This window comes from Crocuta crocuta, unplaced genomic scaffold, assembly GCF_008692635.1.
Source record: "Crocuta crocuta isolate KB4526 unplaced genomic scaffold, BGI_CrCroc_1.0 scaffold229, whole genome shotgun sequence".
Lineage (NCBI taxonomy): Eukaryota > Metazoa > Chordata > Mammalia > Carnivora > Hyaenidae > Crocuta > Crocuta crocuta.
Genome location: NW_027536464.1, coordinates 7,492,627 through 7,516,733, shown reverse-complemented (window position 1 = coordinate 7,516,733; position 24,107 = coordinate 7,492,627). Strand labels below are relative to the sequence as shown.

At 42.5% G+C, this 24,107-nt stretch overlaps 1 protein-coding gene across 1 annotated transcript in view; it reads left to right on the top strand.

Moving 5' to 3' along the window:
- Positions 1 to 24,107, top strand: part of PAX3 (paired box 3) — a 237,387-nt gene that overhangs the window by 34,787 nt on the left and 178,493 nt on the right. Inside the window, 2 exon segments of the mRNA XM_077748573.1 lie at positions 7,506 to 7,511; positions 21,300 to 21,310. Coding sequence (XP_077604699.1) covers positions 7,506 to 7,511; positions 21,300 to 21,310 — 17 coding nt within the window.

Here is a 24,107-nt window from a genome sequence, read left to right as displayed (position 1 = left end):
CAACACTTTATTCTTTTTTCTTGCTGAATAATATTCAGTTGAATGGATATGTCATAGCTGTTTTATCCATTCACCTGCTGAGGAACATTGGGGCTACTTCCAGTCTTTGTTCATTATGAACAGAGCTGCTATAAATATTTGTGTAAAGGTATTGTGTGAACACAAGTTTCATTTCTCTTTAGTAAGCCCCAAGTTGTGGAATTGTCAGGTCACATGTTAAGTGTTTATTTAACTTTCTAACTTTGTAAGAAACTGCCCAGCTGTTTTCCACCATGGCTGTGCCAGTCTGAAATCTACCAGCAATACACCAACATTCTAGTTGCTCTACATCCATGCCAGGCCTTGGTATTGTCAGTATGTTTTGTTTTGTTTTTTTTTAATCTTAACTCTAACAGATGTGCTGTGAAACCCAATCATGGTTTTAATTCACATTTTCCTAATGGCTAATGATATAGAACATCTTTTCATGTGCTTTTTTGCCCCCCGTATATTCTCTTTTGTGAGTGTCTATTTCAACTCCTTTGCTCGTTTCTAAATTGCTGTTTTGTTTTCTTATTGTTAAATTCTGAGAGTTCTTTTTATATTCTGGATACAAGTCCTTTGTCAAATACATGATCTGCTAATGTTTTCTCTCTGTCTCTAGCTTGTTTTTTTTTTTTTTAATTCTTCCAAGTGTCTTTTGCAGCACAAAAGTTTTGTTTTCAATGTAATTCAGTTTGTCAATTTTTAATTTTATGGCTGTGTTTTTCAGCATCACATCTAAGAACTTTTTGCCTAGCCTCTGGTCATGAAGATTTTCTTGTATAAAGTACAGATTTTACATTTAGGTCTAGGATCCATCTTTGATCAATGCTAGCCTGTGGCTTTATGTATAGGGCAGGGTTTGTTTATTTATTTTTTGCTTTTGCATGTCCAATTGTTCAAACACCATTTGTTGAAAAGACTGTCCTTTCTTCACTGAATTGCATTTGCTCTTTTGTCAAAATCAACTGGCCATATTTGTATAGGTCTCTTTCTCTACTTTATTCTGTTCCATTGATTTCTGTGCTTATCCTTTTGCTAACACCACAGTGTCTTGACCACTATAGTTTCGTAGTAATTCTTAAGATCCACTAATGTAAAAAACAAAACAAACAAAACAAAACACAACAATCCACTAATGTAATTCCTTCAACTTCTTCTTTTTCGAAATTGTTTGTAACCATTCCGCTGCTTTTCCACATACATTTGTCTATATCTACTAATGATTTCTCCTGGGAAGAATTTATTTATTGAAAGCTATTTTGTTTTGGTTGTTAAAACTTTTAGAAATCAGACAGTGATAATAAAATGAATCTATTTCTATTACATATAAAATTCATAAAATTATCGACCAAATGGGGAATGTCGTTCTATGACCAATTCTTCCTCTGGGTAAGTGCTTGGTTTTGGTGAAATGTTTGGCTGTAAGTCAGAGAGGTTGAGGAAAGTCCTGTCTACCCCAGAGATGAACTTTGAATCACCATGCATTTCACCTGCTTCCTGCATTTGTCATGCAACATTTAAAATCGATCTCGGAGAACAAGGAAGGTATTTGATGCATGTTCATGAAGACCAGGTCAATCTACCCTTGGCTTTTTTATCATTTATTAAATTTATATGGTTTTAAGTCCTTGGGTCCTTTCAAAAACACTTGTAAATGTGCAATATTAAGGGTTTCCAGGTCAGTGTTCTGGCCCATGAATTAAAAGCTAAAATATCAGAAACTCAGGGAGGGAAGTAGATGGCAGGAAGCTTCGCTTTTTTTTTTTTTCTGGTTTCGAATGAAGAAAGAAAACCACCCCTTGCTCCGCTTCAGAAAGGGATAAGGAGAGAGATGTTATAATCTTGGTATCCTTTCCTCCGAGTCTAGAATTTCTTTGCCAAGTTCCAGTGAACATTGAATGTTTTACAGAGATTGACACATATGCCAGGTATGAAACACGTTTTTTTTTCCCTACCCACTTTCTAACATTAAGAACAGAATTCCCAGTAAACACTTACCAATGATTCAACATGTGAATCTCAAACATAATCAAGGATTCAACACGTGACTCTCGGATTGGCAGAGATTGCTGTAAAACTTCTGGACTTTCTGGGAGGCTGTTAAAACTGATCATCCTGCACAGTTAGGCAGCTTGTCATGGGCATGCCAGGTCTGCCAGAATAGTTCAGTGTGTCGACCTGCTTTTGGAAACTTCGGGCTAGATAAGTCTGCTTCATTCAGGTTCCTCCTTAAAAACTCTATGTTGATATGAATACCAAGGTTAAAGCTTATCAGTTAAGCAATTTGAGGAATTTCGCGTTGAGGCTGCACTGCATTGAAGATACAGTGCTACGCGTTTGTGGCGACATGAATTCACTCATACAGAGTCTAGCTTGTTCTAGGTGGTTCTTCAATGGTGCTAAGAAAAGCATTATTCCTAAAGTATACGTTGCCAGAAAGATTTTTCTTGTTCCTCCACTAAGACCATATGGTATTGGAAGACAGCCACATGTAAATGGAAAGTAGTTTTTTTTATTTCTTAACTTAAAAATAGAAATCTAGCTCAGTACAACTGTCACAATCCAACAATGGTAATTATAATGCTTCATTTTACTATAGTTCTTTAACATGTAGTTTTTATTAGCCGTTTCAATGTTGTGATGAGCTGCACAAAGGCGTTACGTTTCCCACCTCAGAGATGAAGAAAGCAAGGCTCAGAGAAGTTAAGTGACTGATCCAAGGTCACGGAGAGCTGGTAGTCAGTAGAGAAAAGAACCTCATTGAGGCCAATCAGACTGAACCAGCACTTTACCTTCAGATCAAACAAATTCCTACCGAGTATCTGTAAGAACGATCACTCCAGAATACTAAACTTCTGATTCTAAGGCACAAGCTATGAGATTCCCCCCCTCCCCCCATTAAAACAAAAAGGAAAAAGACAAAAGTGTTGAATTCTGTAGCACGAGCTCTGGCTTTGAAATACTTTAAAAAATATGGGCACTTGCATTTTCTTTCTCTAAACACAATCAGCGTTATTTCTCAGTGTCATTTCTCCGTTTGGACTAGGAATTATAAATACCTTTTATTTTGATGTTCTTAATAGAGGTCGATTGGTATAACGCCATGCCTAGTCTTTATATTTGATATATCATGTATTACCTGCAAAGTGCTTCTTGGCTTTGTACAATCTTGTGGTTGTATCTTTTGATCTAGAGATAAAACAGGCAGGAGCAATGTGATTCCTGTCTTTAATGTAATACGATTCCAGAAAATAGGAATTTCCATCTCAGAACATAGCCGGAAGTGGGGAATGGGTTTATTCAACAATGATTTTTTGTTGGATAAATGGTGTTGATTGCTTACAAGTATGTGTGTGTTCATTTAGAAGCAGTAAGAGCAGGTTTTTGCTTTCCCACAAATCATTCCTGGTAAGTAGAGCTCAGCTGCTGTGGCTAAGGTAAAATATAGGATACCTTTGGTTGAGGAAAATTTTACATTTTAATTGTTTTTTGAGGAAGCCATGGAAGTTTCAACCTGCGGGAAAAAGTTTCCTTATTCCAGTTTTCTGGTTGAGGTCAGTTTAGCGGCTCACTTCACGGTGTGCCTCAGGGGCTGAGATTTTTATAGTGTGAGTTAAATCAGTGCCATGCAGTCAATCCCAGATTTGACCCAAGAGAATAAAACTCAGAAAAAAAAATAGAAAAAAAAAATCTCAGTATTACCAGTAAGAGCATTTTGTTTAAGAACTGAATTTCAGAGCCACGCTTTTGAAAGATATAGTCAGCAACCCAATGAAACTTAGAAGGAGGCAAATTCTCCATCTGTCCCCAAATATTCTCTCATTGCAAACAATATACAAGGTTTAGGAATCGAGTCTAAAGGTTAAAGGTTCTTGCTGTCAGGCCTAAGAGGGAGGAAAGAGGTAGACTGAAGCATGTCAGTTTCCAGATTCGGGGGGTCAAGCTGCTGTTCTTGAAAGGAACAAGGCATCTTCAGAAAAATGTGATTATCAAACAAGGGGTCAAAGTTTATCTCTAGGTCAATGAAAAGGAGGGGGGGAGGCCATCCTTCAGGCTCTGAATATAAGCTTTGTATTTAAATGAATTTGTGGCAAGGTATTCAGTTTTTTAAAAATTACCCTATAATATTTATTAAAGGTTTTTAAATAATGGAATAAAAATTTTTCTCACTTATAATTAACACGGAGTAATAATAATAGTAGCAGTAGCTGTTGTAGGAAAATAAAGCTTCACATATATTATGTAGTTTAATCGTCAAAAACAATGCTGGCAGGGAAATATGCCCACTTTGCAGATGAAATACTCCAGGTTTAGACGCACCAGCTCTCTTNCAGAGTGCTCGGGAAAACCAAGTCGGTTTTAGGATGGAAGGCTGTCTCTCGAATATTCCTCTTCCCTGAATTTTTTTTTCCTCTCTTCTCCCCGAGAAGCTTCGTTTGTCCCCGTTACAAGGCTCCTCTGTCCCCGCCTGGGTTCCCACAGCCCGCTGGTGTGGGAACGCTCCGAGCCAGGGCGCGACAGAGGCCCGCGGTGCAGGCGGCTCCCCGCGGCCACCAAAGTGCCTTCCCGAGAGGCCACGAGCCTTCCAGCCCTGAGGGCCCCGGGCTCCCCGCAGCTCTCAGATGCCAAAGGCCCCCAGGGGTCCCCGGGACTCCTCATTGTTTCCTGGAAAAATATCGCAGTGGGACTTTGGGATCGGTGGCCACGGCGTGCATGGCCCCCGGGCTTTCAAACAGATGAGTGGAGACAGGTAGTTCGTTTGGTGACCTTTCCTACACAAAATGACGGGTGACTTTGCAGTAGTGTCTGGAAAATAGGCAGTTGCTCGGTGGAGATCACGGACAACAGGAGTCCCCGTAGTGTGCGTGATAAAGCCTCAAAGAATTATTTAAAAATTCACTAGCCAAAAAAAATAAAAATAAAAAAAAAATAAAAATTCACTAGCCTTGCAGGTTTTCACTTTTTCTGGTTGCTGTTGGGGCAGAAAAAAATAACTGTCCCAGGCTTGTACAAACGCTGAAAACATGAAAGTGTATTATTAATTGGCCCTTTATGTTTGGCTGCATGAGTTAAAAGCAAAGGAACAAATCCCAATCCATCTTGAATGACTAGGATGTGCACAACTCCGATAGGCAGACAAAGAGGGTGAAGCATTAGAAATTCTGAAGGTCTAAACATGCTGAGCCATTTCTTGAAGCAATATTGACTGAGTCCCCGTTGGGAGAAGGCACTCGGAGACATTTAAACGAAGTGTAGACGGTTTCAAGTGTGTATCTTTGTGGAAGTTTCCCCCCCCCCCCCCCNCCCATTTAGTACTGTTTTTCCTCACCAAAAAGTAGCCTGTGGCCTGTTGCCCCTGTTGTGTGCTCATTCTGTGAGTATTTTCTAGATTTTACTAGCAGGTTATACGCATGTTGTAACTATTACTAGTTATATTTACTGTCTGCAACTTGCCTTCTGAAACAAAAGTATCTCCAGGCTACCGGAGCCATTTCAGCGCTGCAGGTTGAGTCAAAGTTTAGAGTTTAGAGTTGGGTGGCCACATCTGTGCTTTGAGGGAGAGTCAGCCTGGGGACAGTGTAAAATTTCAAAATGGAGAGCCAGTTCATCAAATTCAATGCCGGCTTTCTGAGATGGAGTCGGGTTACTTTCCCTGGTATTCACGTCCTGAGTAGTTTAGGAAAAGGACACGTAAAACACTGTCAGTTTAAGCATCACTGTAAGACACAGGATTTTTATTTTGTGTTTATGAGAAATGGAGACTTCCAGGCTACTAGGGAAGGAAAGTTAATTCCTGGCAGTAGAGAAAACAAAGAGCAGTTTCGGAGTCTCCCTGCAGAGCCTGGAGGAGGTTAGGGGGTCTTTGTGGCCAGGGGGGACTGTCTCGGTGGGTGGGAGTGGAGAGGGAGTGAGAGGGAGCCTTCCTCGGTGTGAGCCCAGGGATCAAGGAGGGACCTCAGGGTGGGGAGTGGGGGTGGGGTGGGGGCTTGGAGAGGAAGAGCAGCATTAGCAGAGGTGAGGAGGTCCAGCGGGGATCAGGGAATCTTCCAGGGGCTGGTGAGCACCGTCCTTGAGGCTGGGTGGAGGGAAGAATGGTTTTCTGTGAGCAGAAGAAGTCCTTCGTGGAAACCGTGAAAACACTCAAGAGGAGGCGGAATGTGATGGGTTCTGGCACACCCCCAATCCCAGAAGGAAGAAAGGAGTCCGTGGGCTCCGAGGTTTCCAATGACAGGACCCCGGCACGAGCCATAGGGGAGGTGATTGCTCATTCTCAAGTTAGGCTCTCGCAACTGTGCGTAAGGATTATGACTGAGCATATATATGAATATATATCATCACTGCCCAGTTAGGAATGTTTTCTCAAATGCACTTGAGCTCAGGTTGTAAGAAAGTGTGCACTCTGTCAGTTCACAGAGGAGTTCCAGAGTGTTAGTTTGTGCTTTATGTGTATCAGCTATGCCGTCATCCCCTTCTACCCCCACCCCCCAAGAAGGAGAAAAGAAGTGCCATCATCACAACACCATGCAAAGTAGGAATTATCACCCTTGTTTTACACAGGAGGTCCTTGGGGTTGGGGGAGATTAAGTTGCCCATCGAGGGCCATAGTGCCAGAAAAATGACAGAGCCAGAGTCACATGACTCTCCGCATGTGACTCTAAACTCTAGCCCAGTGCTTCACCAACTTCATGGAATCTACCAGTCATACATATGAGAACCTGAGTTAGTGTATGTAAAATGCTCAGAACATTGACTGACATGGTACATGCTACACAAATGCTATTTATTATTACAAAGAATTTCTGGGTTCCTTGCTTAAAAGAGTATTTCTGGATCAGTTTCAGGTGGTTTGGAGTTTGCAGAACTGGGGAAGGGCTTAGACGTGGTCATTTTCCTCAAACACCTCAGGTGATTCTGATGCAGGCATTGGTATTGATAGATGATTTGCACAATATTCCCCCTTATCAACGATGCTAAGATTTTATCACCTAATGCAGACTCCCCAGCAGGAAGGATTACCCCCCACCCCCATCTCCTTGTGACTTTGATCACATTTAGGCAGGGCTGACATTTTCTACCATATACCTTGAGGGTGGGAGTGCCTGACTCATTCTCAGTGTTAAACTCAGATCCCATGGCTCATGTTTTTGGAGACTATACATTCCCTCTTTCTCCAGTGAAATCTGTAGATGTGTTTGGCTGTTGAACCAAACACAATCTCTGTTTCTATTAATGTTGCAACATGCTCAGCTGAGTTGAGAATAGAATGTTTAATAGTAGATCCTAGGCACACGGCATTCTGTGATACATGTGTTTTGGTATTACTGAGGTGTTTGATATGCTCATACCCTACAGTGATAGGAAAATCCTATGAAAATAAGATCTCGAAGAGATCTTTGGGCGTTCTCAGCCAGCCTCGATACTCTCTTGCATCTTAAGTAATCATGGCATTGATGTCGCCATCACTGTCGGGGCAGACCCAGAGATGGGTCTCAGAGATGCCTTTGTATAATACTCGGAGACTCTGGGAAACCAAGGTCTTTCTTGACATATAAGAGTCCCTGAATTTCAGACCTTCAGGGTAACCTCGTATGTTTTAAGCATTGATGGTGCTTACTGTAGAAGGAAGCATGTCAGGATAGACCAGCATATTTCAATCCAACTAACCCAATCTGAATGTAAGGGTGAGACAAGACTCTGACAGCCAGCCCCTTGCCATCTCCCCAGCAAAGAATATATCTACTGAACACAAGCTGGGATTGGGAGTCCACTTGTAATCTGGTTAACCGTCAACATGTCTGACTGAAAACGTGAAGTGAAACTCTCCAAAAAAAAAAATTTGCAACTGCCGTTTCCTGGAGATTGGATGTCAGATTTAAAAAATCTGATATTTGTTAGGGCATGAGCTCTGTCCTGTTCACCTTTTTGCATGCATTGCTTTGCACAGCCTTAGAAATGGAGTGGGCACGAAATGGCATTTTGTGAGTAAATGAGTGTAAAATTAGAGAAAAGTTTTGTGCCAAAGTTATGAAAAACATTGACCTTTTTGTTTTCTCCCTGGGAAAAGGAGCGTGTGTCTAAAACAAGCTTTGACAGCTTGTTTTATTGCAATTTCTGGTGGTACATCATCTAGACTGATTGATATGCTGGGTCTTCCTTAGCATGAAGTGTTGAATCCTTGAATCACATCCCACCGTGTTTTAGCGTTTGAGAAAGTTAGCATACGAATGTCCAACCAGGATGTACATTTTTTCAAAATATTTTTATTTATTTCTAGGAGAGAGAGAGAGAGAGAGACAGCATGAGCAGGGGAAGGTCAGAGAGAGAGGGAGACACAGACTCTGAAATAGGCTCCAGGCTCTGAGCTGGCAGGCAGCACAGAGCCCGACGCGGGGCTTGAACCCACGAACTGCGAGATCATGACCTAAGCGAAAGTCAGACGCTTAACCGACTAAGCCACCCAGGCGCCCCCAGGATGTACATTTTATACTTCAACACCATAACTTACCTTTATTTTACATTTCTGTAAGTACTCTACATTTTCCAGAGACTGTTAATATCCCTGTAAATTTGTTCCTCATAATCACCTGTGGGTTGCTATTACTCCTTTACAAATGGGGAATATGAGAGTAATACAGTTTAGGCAACGTGCCCAACAGACCATCTGGGTTGAGACCAGGATCCTGAGAATAAAATACGTCTTTCTTTTGTGCTGCCTCTAGCTTCCTTGTTTATCGCATTGGTAAAGTTGCTGCCCTGGCGGTGGCTATTTAGATAAAAAGGACGGGAGTGGTGTATGGGGCATCAGGGCATAGGATTAGGGAGTGGGGCGACAGCCGNGTTGCTGCCCTGGCGGTGGCTATTTAGATAAAAAGGACGGGAGTGGTGTACGGGGCATCAGGGCATAGGATTAGGGAGTGGGGCGACAGCCANGGGGCAGAGAGTGAGGGAGATGCAGAATCTGAAGCAGGCTCCAGACTCTGAGCTGTCAGCACGACAGCTCAGAGCCTGATGCAGGACTCGAACTCACAAACTGCAAGATCATGACCCGAGCTGAAGTCAGACAGTTAACCCACTGAGCTGCCCAGGCGCCCCTGATGTTATGCTTCTTTGGATCCTCCCCCTCCCCCAACCATTTAAAAAAGTAAAAAAACATCCTTAGATCACAGGACATGCAAATATAGACAGTGGTTTGTGCCTGGCTGGTCCCTGGTGTAGACCTTCACGTCTTTAATGTAGAAGAAATCATTTTCTTTCCTAGTGCCACATCTTTGTGGTGATTCTCATGCTTAGAGTTCTTTCTCTTGGCATCTCTGGTTATTCAGCAAAGCACGTGACAGTGGGAGGGTGGCGGGTGGGGGGGGTTGATAGCCTTCCTCACTCACCCAAAATTGACTATCCAAATGGAATACTTCTTTTTTTAAAAAATTATTTTAATGTTTTTATTTAGTTCTGAGAGAGAGAGAGACATCATGAGCAGGGGAGGGTCAGAGAGAGAGAGAGATACAGAATCTGAAGACAGGCTCCAGGCTCTGAGCTGGCTGTCAGCACAGAGCCCGACACGGGGCTCAAACCCACGAACCATGAGCTCGTGACCTGGATGGAAGTCGGACGCTTAACTGACTGAGCCACCCAGGTGCCCCCCAAATGGAGTACTTCTAGAAGACCATTGAAGTGGTGGGGTAGATGGTCCATGAATGCAAATATACATTTTTAATTTTGTGGAGTCTTAGCAAAATTTCAGCTCAAAATTTTATGTGTAATAAATCTTTCTCACATGATGTGGTAGAACTGCTCTCAGATAAGTGGAAATTAGTACTTGATCTATTTACAAGTGTGAAGGAATGTAAAGAAACCTAGCCCCCAGTGAGTCATTTGGGCTAAAGCTATGTGAGATCCTATATCCTTTTCAGGATTTAAGAGCTCTCAGATGAGAATCAAGCCACATCTTCAGATGCAAGTAAAGAAGAAAGGGGGGGGGTGCCTGGGGGGCTCAGTTGGGTAAGCATACGACTTCCGCTCATGGTTCGTGGGTTTGAGCCTCCACATGGGGCTCTGCGCTAACAGCTCCGAGCCTGCTTGAGAGTCTTTGTCTCCCTCTCTCTCTGCTCCTCCCCTGCTCGCTCTCTCTTTCTCAAAAATAAATAAATAAACATTAAAAAAAAAGAAGTAATGCAAGGTAGTTTTTCGCTGAGCGAAACTCTGATACCCTTGTGCCTGAAACAGCCAAACTCTTGAAGCAAAGCGTTATTTTTCCTTGTAAACTTGCGATGGCCCCATTTCTTCTACCTCAATTTCTAGAGTGTTGTATCAGGCCTAGGTCTGGTGCAAGTCTCGTTTTTCACAATATTTCTTTCCAAGTCTCTGTGGTGCAAATATTTCCCAGGCAAGGTGTTACAAAGTTAATTAACATGCACAACGTTTTTGTGGCGTTTATGATTATTACTCTGATATTTTTTCAAGCTTGGGCGGGTGCTGGTGGTATCCTCCAGTAGGTACAAAAAGACCTCACATGCTGGCCAACACATTGAATTCATTCACAAGATTGCTTGCAAATTCTCCTAAAAATACCCAAGCTTTTTGGAGGGTACTTCTCAATACTGGAACTATTTCCTCTATTATAAAAGTAATACATATTTATTGCAGAAAAATCTTTAAAGTAGAATTTCCCAAAACGTTTCAGTTGCATTCCTTTTGAGGTCCTGGTTGAGTGTAAGCAACATGCACGCAGAGGGGCCACACTCATGGTAGTGATTTCGTGAGCGTGTCACCGTACTCGTGAGGTCCCTACCTGGGTTATGTTCCAGGTTCCAAGATACTCCCTTAAGGTTAGAAAACAAAGCAAAATGGCTTCCCGTATTTATGCTGAGGCTCTGAACCATCTGTGTGCATGTCTCCATCTGTTATAGTTTATAGGATAAGCTTTACTCCCAGGCTGTAGAAGTGGCTACGCCCAATAGCTGATTTCAGCAGAATTGGGGAAGAAATGCCACGCCCCTGTGGAAGATTCTAGGTAGCTTATAATTATGAGTATTGGTTGACTTGTCCATCCCTGCTACTTGTGGTAGAATGGGTTGTCATTGCTATTGTTGATGGATGTTTAGAGCTTTTGTGGCGGGAAGCGTGGATGTAGAAAGCAAGCGTTGCATTTGGGGACTTTCCGGCTCTAGCAGAGATTCATCAGCAGAAATGGGTTTACAACAAAGCAAACCTCAGAACCTTCACTGATAAGGACTCCTTTCAAATTCCTGCAGAGGTCTCAACGATGTGTCACATGGGCATGTAATTTGGTAAAACATGCAAAATTAAGCTAGTTTTATGTTTTTAAAAAATTACTTATGTGTTTATTTATTTTTGAGAAAGCGTGTGCACACATACAAGAGAGTGAGGGAGGGGCAGAGGGAGGAGGAAAGAGAGAGTTTTAAGCAGGCTCCACACCCAATTGTGGAGCCCAGCACCGGGCTCAGCCTCACGACCCTGAGATCATGACCTGAGCTGAAATCAAGAGTTGGACATTCAACTAAGTGAGCCACCCAGGTGCCCCTATTCTTTTTTTAAAAGAAGCATTCCCAACTGCCAAACTAGAATCTTTGGGCTCCACAAAACATTGATCTGCTTCTGGCTCTATATTTTCAGGCTGGGACTTACTCAAGCCTTTCTGGAAGGGAAGAAGAACGTCTTTGTTGAAAGATAAGCAGGATTCTGGAAGTTGAGAGTTAATCTTCGGTGAGGCCTAAGATTGAAGAAGAAATTGTGAAAGGGAAAGATTTTCTCTGGGAAAGGAGCATGCAAACGCTGTTGGTGTCTTCCTGTATTCAAAGAAATTTGAGAAGTTTGGGAAAAAGAAGGGCAAGTGGCTTTAGTTGATCAAAGAAGAACCTCTTATACATTCATAGTTTTCTAGAGAAAGTGAAAGCCTTAATGTAATGCCATTTTAATTTAATATTGGCTAATACATTTTATATAATTGGTGCTGTATTATCTCCCACAATACTAATAACAATATGGTGGTGAAGATGATGAGAAAAACATGCATGTTATGCAAATGTTACAGTCTACTCAACACTTTCCCATATTTTTTTTCTCATTGGTAACTACCAAAGCCAAGAGAAAGTCTCTTTATCTATGGCCTGTGGATGCCTTCCAAATTAACTGGAGTCCTCTGAAAGATTGAGGTAGAATGGTGTCTGTGTGCTTCTTTCAATTATTCTTTCCTTCTTTTGTGATAAAGCCATGATGCCATCAGTTAGCTTTTCTTCTGCAAATTCTTCAGCATCATGGCAGTCAAAATAACCATTGAACTTGGACACACAAAGCCATTGCTCTTAGAATGGCCTCTAAGTTTTTGCTCACCAGACTCCTCATCTGGCAAGCAAAGAACCAAGATCCCTCAAAATGTGCTCTTAGTAAGGCTGTATTTGTGTTCATTAGATTTGTCTGTATGAACTTACTAGTTGCTCTGCTGACCTCTGACTGTTTGACTCCTTAAATGAAAAAGCACTATTGGGACACACAGCTAAGTTTATACTAATTCATGAAAGTGGTCAGTCAGAGAAATGTGTGGCTGCAAAAGAGCTGACCTCAAAGTTAAGTCAATAGTTCAGTTGAAAAGGACGTGTGCAGAATATATGGAAAACATGAAGGGCTCTTGCAGTCCAGAGAAAGGAGGGGTATTGATGGATGGGAGGCTCCTGGGAAATTTTGTGGACCTGAGTTTGGGGACCTATGAGGACATCATGTCAAGATGGGCAGGTCACTCCAGGTTGAACAGTTAGTTAGAGTGGGAAAGTCAACATAGGAGCAGGCCTGGGTCCATTTTGACAAGCACATGGGATTCTGGAAAAGTGTGTTTGTTCCAGTTCCATGAAAACAATTTCACACAGTGAACCCTTAGCAGATATTTGTGCATATGTTCAACTTCACTTTAATTAATAGTGTTCGGGGTGCGTGGGTGGCTCAGTTGGTTAAGCGTCTGACTTTGGCTCAGGTCATGATCTCAAGGTTCATGGCTTTGAGCCCTGAGTTGGGTTCTGTGCTGACAGCTCAGAGCCTGGAGCCTGTTTCGGATTCTGTGTCTCCCTCTTTCTCTGCCCCTCCCTGGCTCACGCTCTGTCTCTCAAAAATAAATAAACATTAACAAATTTTTTAAACAGAGTAGCTTTCTACATTTTCAAGCTGATTTACTCAGAAATACATTAATCATTATTTCTTATTAAAATGGTTATTAGTCCTCTATATTTAAATATACATGTTACTTGAGCAAAGAGGTTTGCTAATGGTACTAAGATGATGGAAATCATTTTCATGCATTTTAAGAGGGAAGACCTCATGATTATCTTCTTTAACACTTAATTGGCTAACGCCTAGCTGGCTTGTTGAGACTTTGGGCAAATCCTTTTAAACACTCTGAGTGTCAACTTTATTTTTTAAAAACGGATAATAATGTCTAACTCACAGAATTGTTATAAAGACATAATAAATAATGTGAAAAGGCAGGAACAAAACCAGCATCATGTAATGGTTAGATGTACATAGAATGGTTGAGAGGCTAAATGTTTATTTCACACCGCCCCCTTCCCCCAAAGGCCCAGTGTGAGTCCAAAGTGCATCTTCTCATTTCATTCGTATTTATTTTTAAAAATGTTTTATTTGTTTGTTTGTTTGTTTATAATAAGCTCTACACCCAATGCGGGGCTTGAACTCACAACCTCAAGATCAAGAGTTGCCAGCCAAAGCGCCCCTGATTCATTTTTAGATTCAGTGGTTCTGGTTAGGGGGACTGTAGGTAGCTATCAGGTTGAATGGAAAATAGAAGTCAAGTCAGCCACAGATCCATAAAAAATTACGAGTTGACAGTGTGATAAAAAGGGAAGAACCAAAATTTAGAATTCGGAGATCTAAGTTTGAGATTTAACTCTGTCACTAACAAACCAGGTGATGCTAAAGGTATTTCATCTGTTTGAAACTCAGTTTTGTTTTTTTGTTTTGTTTTGAATCTGTAAGGTCCTTACCTTACGGTGTGATGATATTTAAAATGATTTCTAGCTTTTAACAAATCCTGCTTTGGCTTCTTCTGTCAGGGAGAAGGCAGTTTAGGGCCCCCTCTCTTGCTTAATTATAGCCTAGTTAGAAATGGGGATAAGGGGTCGCCTGGGTGGCTTAGTCGGTTAAGCGTCCGACTTTCGCTTAGGTCATGATCTTGCGGTGCGTGGTTTCGAGCCCCACATCGGGCTCTGTGCTGACTGCCAGCTCAGAGCCTGGAGCCTGTTTCAGAGTCTGTGACTCCCTCTCTCTCTGACCCTCCCCTGCTCACGCTGTCTCTCTCTCTCCTAGAAATAAATAAAACATTAAAACTAAAATAAAAAAAAAAAAGAAATGGGGATAAGGATTGGGAGGAACAGTCAGTAAAGACAACCACGTTGGATGGTTTAGGCCTTTGGGAAGCTTTTAAATAAGACTGGCTTATTTATAGTGAGATGTATGGGAACAGCTTCTGTGCTTGTTTGAGTGAATTATATGCTGGCATCCTGTGAATGCAATGTGAATACATGTCATTTATCTTGGGCTTTATGTAGAGAGACGGGCAAATGCTTATATTTGTACATTCAAATGTATCTGCAGGTGCATATGAGTAAATGGGAAGGAATAGTGCTACATAATTTCAGAACTCAACGTTAAATTTTCACATATTAATAATACTATCAACCAAATTTGTTATTGCTAAAGCAGTAAAGATAAGTTCATTTGAATGCTTGCTGGAAGAGTTTTATTTACTTTTTAAATGTGTAGTTAGTCAAGAAAGAGTTTTTAAAAACTTACATTTTGTTAATAGTATATATAGAACGAAAGAATGGAAAGAAAGAAATTAAAGAAGTTTGGTCAATCTATATCTAACTCTTGCTCCATCCATCCATCCATCCAACCAAACATCCATTTATAGAATCTAACTCCTTAATTTAAAATCAATAGTGATTGTTTTGGATTCTAGGATTATCACTGTTTTTTTTTTTTAGGCACTGCCCAAATTTTATTTTTTAATGTAATATACATTTATCATGTGAAAACAGAGATGCACAGAAGATAGGAAATATATTTTGTCCATGAAACTCTCCTTAGGAATAAACTTATGGTTGGTTAGTGAAGAGTAGGACTTGAGTTTGAATTGGATTCAATATTGGCACCATCCTGACATGCTGATGGGGTGATTCCCAGTTAAAACCACTGGCTGGTGTGGGTGGAAAACATGAATAGGACTATCTTTGGTCGGTATCCAAGAGGGTCCATAATTTATTCAAACCTGCCAAGGACCAGGACATGTTTTCAGACCCTCACTCTCCCTCTCTCGTCCCTCAGAGCAGGCTTTCCCCACTCAAAAGGACTTGTCATCAGTCTTTTGGGAAGGGAGCACCTGTGGTCAACCCAGTGACTCTGAAATCACTTACTGCATTATTACTCATCTTTGCTAAGATGGACAGCTGACCCTCTTCTCTTCTTCCTTCTTCTCTCCTCCCCATTACTCCCTTCGACCTAGCATTTCCTAATAATTTCCCTTCAGTCCTGAAAGATTGTTCCTGAAAAGGCAATGTAGAGGGGCAAGGCAGTTGTCCGGTAATTCACACAGAAGCCGGCTACGGAAGAAATCCTTGATCTATATCTCTCTATATCTATATCCATATGTACACTATCTTCTGAGGCTGGGTGCCTGAGCTGTTTACACTGGCCGTGGACACCAATCAACACGATCCGAGAGTGAAGTGCTCAAAACTATATTTCATTTTGGTTTTTAGACATATATCAGTAGACATAAAAGAAGATGAGAATTTGCCTCCAAGCAAACAGATTCAAAGCTCTTTCCCATGGAAACCAAAATGAATGTTGGCATAGAGGGGAGGCCAAGTATATTTAATTTCTTTTAGGCTAGTTGCCTGATTTTTGATCTACCAGCCTTCTTGTTCAGGCCCTGAGGTGCTTGGGAGCACAGAATTTATTTACTTTCAGAGCTACCTTAAACACTGACGCACAGCACAGGCACGTGCCTTGGGTCAGGGGGAGTAGAGTACCCTGGCCCACAGTTTGGATTTTAAAGGGAATTAGATATGGAGCAAGAGCTGACTATCCTTTTTAAGTGGATACATATATATTGGCTGATTATGGGAAGGATCTTTGGAAGAGGCAGCACATGAGACGTTGGACGGTGCTCGTATTTCACAAATTTGGGAATTTCTACAAAGCTTCCGTGGCAGCTTTTCTCTCAGTCTTAACTTAGAGAGAGCATTTTCTTCTAAGCATCCTATTCCTTTATGCCTGGTGGGCTTGGACAATATGGTGGTGAAGGAAGGCAGAGGGGGCCACATTTGCTGAGGATATATTGCTCATCGGGAACTGTTCTGTGCTTTACAAACACCCGCCTTTCCTTTAGATCAGCCTCTGAAGCAGGTGTACTGAGCCACGTTTACTAATGAAAAGCCTGGTTTCGAGGGGTAAGCAGCTTTCCCCATAGCAGAGAGGAAGTGGCCCAGTGGGCATGTCCCCCCCCCAATTGGCTTGTCCCCAGGGCTGGAGGTCTTCCGCCAGGACGTCCAGCTTTGTTTGCCCAGACCTCTGGAATCACCTCTTCTGAGTTCAATGGCGACTCTTGCTCAGACACAGAGAGGAGAACACAAAATTTCAGAAAGCAAGGATGGCGATAAATCGTTCATATCCTGTACTTAGTCATCTTGCCGGTTTTGCCAGCTTCCCAGACCCTGAGCCTCATACCTTTGGGGGCTGAAGGGAAGGAATCACTGATTCTTCCTTGTTAGCTCCTTCCTCCCAGCCTCCGCTGAAGTTTCTTGCACAGTAGGTATTCCGTGAATGCTTTCTGATGGTGACCTTGATGTTGCTACTAATTCCTGTGCCAGCGAGAATTAAGCTCAGCCTCCTCTGTTGCCTCCAGGAAAAGAGTTTCCTCTTTCATTTCTGTTCAGTGATTACCTCTTTCTATCTTCCAACAAGCCGTAATTGACCCCGATAAGATTCGGATGTTCAAAACAAGCTTCCTGTGCTGCCCCTTTTCTTCCTCGTGGAATCCCGTAGAAAACAAAAAGCCAAGAAACAATCTTGAAATGCCATATGGGAGGTGTCAGTTAAAGCATTTATGTATTAATTTGATCTCTATATTAAAGACCACAGGCTCACCGAAACTATGGCTCTGTTATTTGGTAAATAATGTATCTGGGTTTTTCAGCCTTGAGAGGCCATTTAATCCTTCTGTAGCCGCAGGGCATGGCTGGGCTATCTTCTATATATACCCGTTCTTTGCCTCCATAGAGAGAGCCACTGCAGCAGGAGCTCTGTGATCTGAGTGTTACTTTCGGAGTTTAGGCGCCACACATTATTCATCTTTGCATCCTTGGTGCCAAGGATGGAATCAGCCACTGTCTAAGCATGTGTGACTGTGGGCAACACTGCCTGCTCTCCGGGCTTTGGCTCTAAGACGAAGGGACTGGCCTAGGGTTTCTGAATGATTCTGCAGGAATGCTTTGCCCCGGTCTATCCAGGCTGTGAGTCCTCCATCTCTTTATGTAGGTTTCTGGCACAAAAGGTGTCATATTTAACTTTCTTCTTAAATCTGCCTTTCTTGGGGCACCTGGGTGGCTCAGTCGGTTAAGTGTCCGACTTCGGCTCAGGTCATGATCTCATGGTTCCTGGGTTTGAGCCCCGCATCGAGCTCTGTGCTGACAGCTCAGAGCCTGGAGTCTGTTTCAGATTCTGTGTCTCCCTCTCTCTCTACCCCTCCCCGACTCGTGCTCTGTCTCTCTCTGTCTCAAAAATAAATAAACTGTAAAAAATTAAAAAAAAAATCTGCCTTTCTTGTGTGTGGGTGTGTGTGTTTTCCAAATATCTCCTGTCATGCTAATCTTGGCAAAATTTAGTTGTCGATAAAACTGTTTGGATTGAATGTGTCTTTGCTAATCGTCCTGTCTTATTAAGGGTCATAATCGCATTCGTTTGTTTCTCTGCCCCCTGAAAGGCTCTCTGTGCAGCTTGTTCCCTCTTTTATAGATTCTGCTTTGCATTTACTTGTTGACTTGAAAGTGACTGATGCACATAGTAGCACAAATATCCAACAGTGGGAAATCGAGGTGAAGGCAGAGTGGTCCTTTGTCTTGGTCACCTGTGTCATGGATCTGATGGTGTCTTATTTTAAAGCTCTGTGTATATATAGCTAAGGTTTCCTTTCCAGAGCCTGCGATCTTTGTTAGTAACTGCGCATAACAGAATTTTCACACACACTAACCACCACTGAGAACACCGCTCACCTTTTATGGTCATGTTTTCACAACTGAGTTACAGAGTTGACTGTGACATCTGAGTCCTGGCAGTGTAGACCAGGAAGAAAAAAATGTGATGATCTTGGCTACAGTTTTTCTTCCAGCCCACATCAATCTTCCTTCTCAAATGGCAATGCTAATTAGATCTTATATTTGATATCTATGATCTTATATTTGGATAACCTCTCTGAGTCCTCATGGATCAGGTAGGTTACATTGCTCCCCAAGCCTCATTTTATTCCCCGCTCTCATCCGTAAGATGGGGATGACAATGCTCCTCCAATAGGGGTTTGGGAAACATGAAAGAGCCTGTACATGAAGGAGGAAGGAGGCAGGGGTTGGCTCTAGTAGGCAGCCAGTGAGTCAGAATAGCAAGCCTTTCATATATCACTATTGCTACTGTTGACTTAATTTTGCCCAGAATGTTGAAGGAGCCATCTCACAAGAAGGTCTTTGAGGGATCCATGTTCCGCCTCTGGTTAACCAGTTTACAAAGACACGATTTCAGAAGTAAGCTGTTCTGCAAGGCCGTGGATGAACCACGCTCGGACCAAAAAATGTGGTTTCAATTCAGATGCAGTAAAAACCCATAAGCCAAATCTTCTCATAAAGCAAGTCTTTTGCAACATGTTTCTCTCCCTCCCCCCGCCCCCCGTCCCCCACCATTAAAGAGATACTTTTCCAGAGGAGGAAGGTAAATATGGTTGGGAAAGTGAAGTGGCTAGACACAATTATTTCTTGAACTACTTTTTATTCTGATACCATTGATGACAATAAATAGAACTCAACCCAGAATGAGAGCATTTCTGATATTCTGCGGTTCTGAATACATAACGCGCACATGGAAGAAAGCTACATAATTACCACATGGAACATAATCTTGTGGTCCATTTCACAGGTGCCCCCCCCATTTGTAACATTTTAGAAATGCAGATTTAATCGTGAGAGATTAAAAGTGCCTATTGTTCTTTCAAACGGTTTGTACTGTTCCGATCCCCCCAACTCCCTTCTATTGAAAATCTATGAGTCGTCACATTTTTAGCAAGTAATAACTGTGTCAAGCTGTGCCGACAAAAATGTCCCAGCACAACTGTTAATAAGCATTGTCATTTTAAGCATGAAACAGTTTAGCTAATGATTTATCTCTTATAATGTAGCACTCGGGGCAGCTGTATGATTGGTCTCTTTAGCAAGTCAAGTAATTTCTTTAACAAAATGTTAAGCACAGATGGACCAGAAGCTGTCAGTTAACTATTATTGTGTCTGCATCTGCTTGCTTTCAATGCACTGTTTTATGTATTCAGTCAGTAACTTAGCGGCAGCCCCGTGAAAAGGCGAACCTACTCTGATTGGCAAATAAAATGTTCATTTGTCTCTTCTTCCTATTGTTTTGTTTTGGTAACACATGTCAGCAGCTCAATTACCCAGTTCATTAACAGCTCCCAAAGGACATGATGGCCAGCCCGAGATAAGAGGGCAATTGTGGCACATATGGCCAATAATGGCCTCTCTCTTGGCAATTGTAAATAAAAGTCACTTGGCTCTTTTCCTTTCACGAGAACTACTGTTTTCCTGTTCCCCTTCAGTGTGCAAATTACCTTTCTTTGCTCCACGCAGCCCCGTCCCGGGAAACCAGACCTTGGCTTTCCTGCTTTTTAGGGCCGCGGAGACTTAACACAGAGAGAGCGCTGGCTCTTAATTTTAATTATGACTGACTTTTAAGCTCTTGGTGGGGGGGGGGAATTCTTATCATGGGAGACTATTCTTAGAAAGCTGTTAACTGATTAATTAGTCAACTAATCAGTTTTCCTAATTGAATAGCAACACATTTTCTTGGGGCTTTCCTGTCTGGTTCTCTTTGAAATGCTCTGGTGGCAGTTACCAAGGCGTTTTGAAAAAGCCGTTTAAGAAAATTGCAAATAAAAAAAAAATGGTTTGCCGGGGCCGGGTAGGGAAGGGCGACTTCAGTTTTCTCTCAGCGGTGACGGAGATCCATTTTGTTAAGAGCGATTCTTTTCACACAGACGCACGGGTCTTACAATTGGGGGTTTAAGAAGCCACTGAGGTAGTCTGGTCAGCGGTCAGGGTCTCTAAGCAAGTCCTGATGCCTCCTGCACTTGAAGTCTGTGGAAGGAGGTTCTGAAACAGTTTGGTCCCGATTTTGTGGCTCCCTTAAGACAAGATGCTCCTTTACTGGGGTGGGGAGAGAAAGGGCCCAAGCAGGATTTTACTGAAATATACAAGCTCAGAGGGCTGCTAAGCTGCTAAGAGTAATCACTGGCGGGGCTGTGATGAACAGGGAAGAAAAAGCCTTTCTTTCTGTCCCTGTTGCTACAAAGAAGCCCTTCGGAGCCTCGGATGATAAGGTGAAGGCGGCTGGGACCGAACTCCGTTCAGAGTTCAGGTGTCTGGATGTAACCTGGCTGGAGATGCGCGCGCACCTGAAATTCAACGTTACTGGGACCTTAGGCTCCGGGGGTCTTTGGGGGCCGCGCCGCTCATCGCCTCGGAGGCAGCCTGGCCGCTCTGGCGGCTCGTCAGCCCTTATCTTAAATAAACACCCAACGGTCCGTGTCGTGCCCTTGCGAGAACTCCGGGCGGGCGTGCAGCACACGCGGCCGCCCGATTCATAACCAATCTGCGCTCTCCTCCCGGGGCGGCAGGCACTCGGGGAGTTGTTGAGTGTCAGGGTTTATTTGTGCTATTTTGATTAGCACCAACCTGGCAGGAGCTTATTTTCCTTCTAATGACCCCGTGCTGCGAGAAGGCGGCTTCCNNCATCCATCAGCCCCCAAAACAGGACTGCGGGGCAGGAGCCTGAGCTAGCGGGGAAGTGGCCGCGGGGTCTTCATTAGACTGAGCGTTTTTAAAAGAACTTTTCTGCCGGAAAGCTCAGAATATTCTTGCCATAGAACGTATTACCTCCTCTTATTATTATTTTTTTATGGGGGGGTACTTGTTAAGGATTCTTGGCTGTCACCTTTGCAGAAGTTGTAGAGGCGACAGAAAACAAAACGAGACCCCCCTCCGCATCCACAGGGACCACCGATGAGGTGATGACCCATCTCTCCTTGTTTATCCACCAGCAAGATTAACAGCTCCTCAAATCCTAGGACTTTGGGGAAGTTCATGCGAATGCTGTATTGTCTGTCCGGTCGCTGGCACACTTTCTACATCCACCTTTGGATTTGGTCATCAGTCTTCCGTGTGTTCCTTTCAGCCGGGAGTCTCTTTTCCTTTCTGTATCTCTTTTCTTTCCTTGACAGAGATACGATTTAAACACACTTAAAAAAATAATGCCGCTGATTACTTCTCAGCTTGTGAATTAATGTGGAAGAGAAGCTTCCAGGTGCTGAAGTCTCTCAACTGCCTTGGATTAACCCCTACTGTGCATCTATTTCAACCTCGCCCCCCCTCCCTCCACTGGAAAAAAAAAAACCAACAAAAAACCCCCCAACCTCCCTTTTCTCATCCACTCCCGGCTTTCTTTGTGTCTGCTGCTCCCGCCCAGGCAGGTGTCAGAGCCCTGAATGAGGGTAAAATGCCCCGTTGATGGATTCCACAGATGGAGCGTGGAAATCGGTAGAATAGGCCGCAGCCACAGGCCATTTCTTGGGATCCAACAAAGGCCTCCAAATAAGTCAACAAAAATCCCAAAGATCACAAAGGGAAAATGTCATTTGTCATTTACTTTGGGTCTGTGAGGGAATATCAGTCTTGCCTCACTCCTCCTGGCTTTCACCCGAGTAAACACGAGAGAGGTCATTCACATCTCTCTCAGTGTAAAAAGGGCCACTTCACATCAGAAAACAGTTAGCTGTCCCCTCGTCCCCTTCATGTTGGATGGTCAAACTCACAAGCACAGGGGACATTCTGCAATTAGCCAGGTGGGTCCCTCAAACTTTGAGCTGACCCTTGAAAGACCTTGTGGGATATGCCTGCGAGGTACCCTAAAACTTTCAGATACAGGAGGACACGATCTCAGGGAGCTCTCAGGCACGAGTCTTATTTTACTTTGTATTGTAATATTATTATTGTTTAGTCAGCAAGATACAGCTTTAAGTACAACGCAGACAGGTTGAGCTTGCAAAGATGAGTCCAGATGAAAAGACTGTCTGATTTGGTCTGGGGCCATCTTAGAGTGGGATGACCCATGATGACGTTCAGCCTCAGAGCCCGCAGAGAGAGATCCCCCCCACCCCACCTCCTCTGTGTCTATAAATTGCATCGCATTATATCTGGGACAAACATAGAGTTTAAATGGTTGTCATGTTTTGATTCTTTAATTATTCAAATGAAAGGTCTTGCTGAGAAGAAAGACAGTGTGCCAAATTCCTGCTTGTGAATTATTTTGTTTCTCCATTTTTTGCCTGTCTCCCATCTCTGAGTTATATTGGTCTGGAAACCGATCATTGTAGAAGTCCACGTGACTAAATCCCTATAAAATTGAGGTAAGATCTCATGTATAATAGCTTTAACTAGGATGAAATATTTCTTCCGGCTACGGAAGAGGTCACAAGGGGTTAACGGACAAAGACATACTCTCTAATTCTGTAATTCCTTCTTTAATTAAACTTCATGGTTGGTCCGCTGGTGGTAAATACTTCTGCCTTCTCCTCCCAGTTTGATTTGTTTCCGAAGGAAGAATTTGTAATCCTGTGGAGTATGATTGTTGCCTATGCTTGATATCTCTCTCTCTCTCTCTTTTAAACTGATGATGTCCATGTTCTCAAGGTTAATCTTGAGAGTTAATGTGAAATCATAACTTTACAGATGTCAAGTTATTTATACCTGCACTTCCGACTGAAAACAGTTTGAGGTTACTTTACAGCGCTTGAGATCCTTTTCCTAAGATGTTTTTAATAGCAAAAAAAAAAAAAAAGGGTTTAGTAAAGATATAACATGAATGATCAGTTCAGCTGCTAGATTGTCCATCCTAGAACAATCTAGTATGTTCCAGATTGACCCCAGATCTTAGGACTAGGTGTCTGTGATGATTCTTAAGGGAGACTTCAAACGGTCAGACTATTTTGTTTTCTCAAATAAATTCAGTATTTCAGCAAGTGGATTCATTTCTTAGGGCTTTATTGTTGTTTAACGACTATACTTGACTATACAAAGCATTCCATAAATGTTCATTGAATGGAATTAAATTCAGTTAAAAAATTGATTTGATGTATAATATTAAACTGTTGTGTTTTCACAAATTTCATTTGATTCTAGGAGGTTTTTGAAAATATGGGACAAATAAGAGTCATTGGTGCCAATTGGCTAAGTAATTTGCATTGGAATTCCTGTTTGGATTTGTTTCTGGTATTTCTCTTTAAAAGGACTTTGTGTGTGCATGCGTGTGTGCATGCACACACACACACATGCACACACACACACATGTGAAAGAGAGAGAGAGAGAAGAAGGGACTGAGCACGTATTTAGAACGTACCAGACTAGAAGAGAGAAAGCATGTCCTCTGAAGCCCCATAGGCCTGGGTCAAATCCTAGCTTCCTTAGTCATGTGATCTGAATAATATCGTCTCTGAGTCTCAGTTTCCTTTTTTTGTACAAAGGGGTATTTATTTCACAGGCGTTCTGTGTGCTCACATTGGTAAGAGAGAGGTTTGCTCCAGGCTTGTTGGAGACATTGAATTACACTAACATCTAAGTCAGAACATGGCTTGTGAGGAGGTTTTGAAAATAGAATCAAAACTTTCAAAGTCTGATAAGAACATGGATTGGGGTAAAATTGGAGAATTATGCAATTTAGAGCAGTGCAA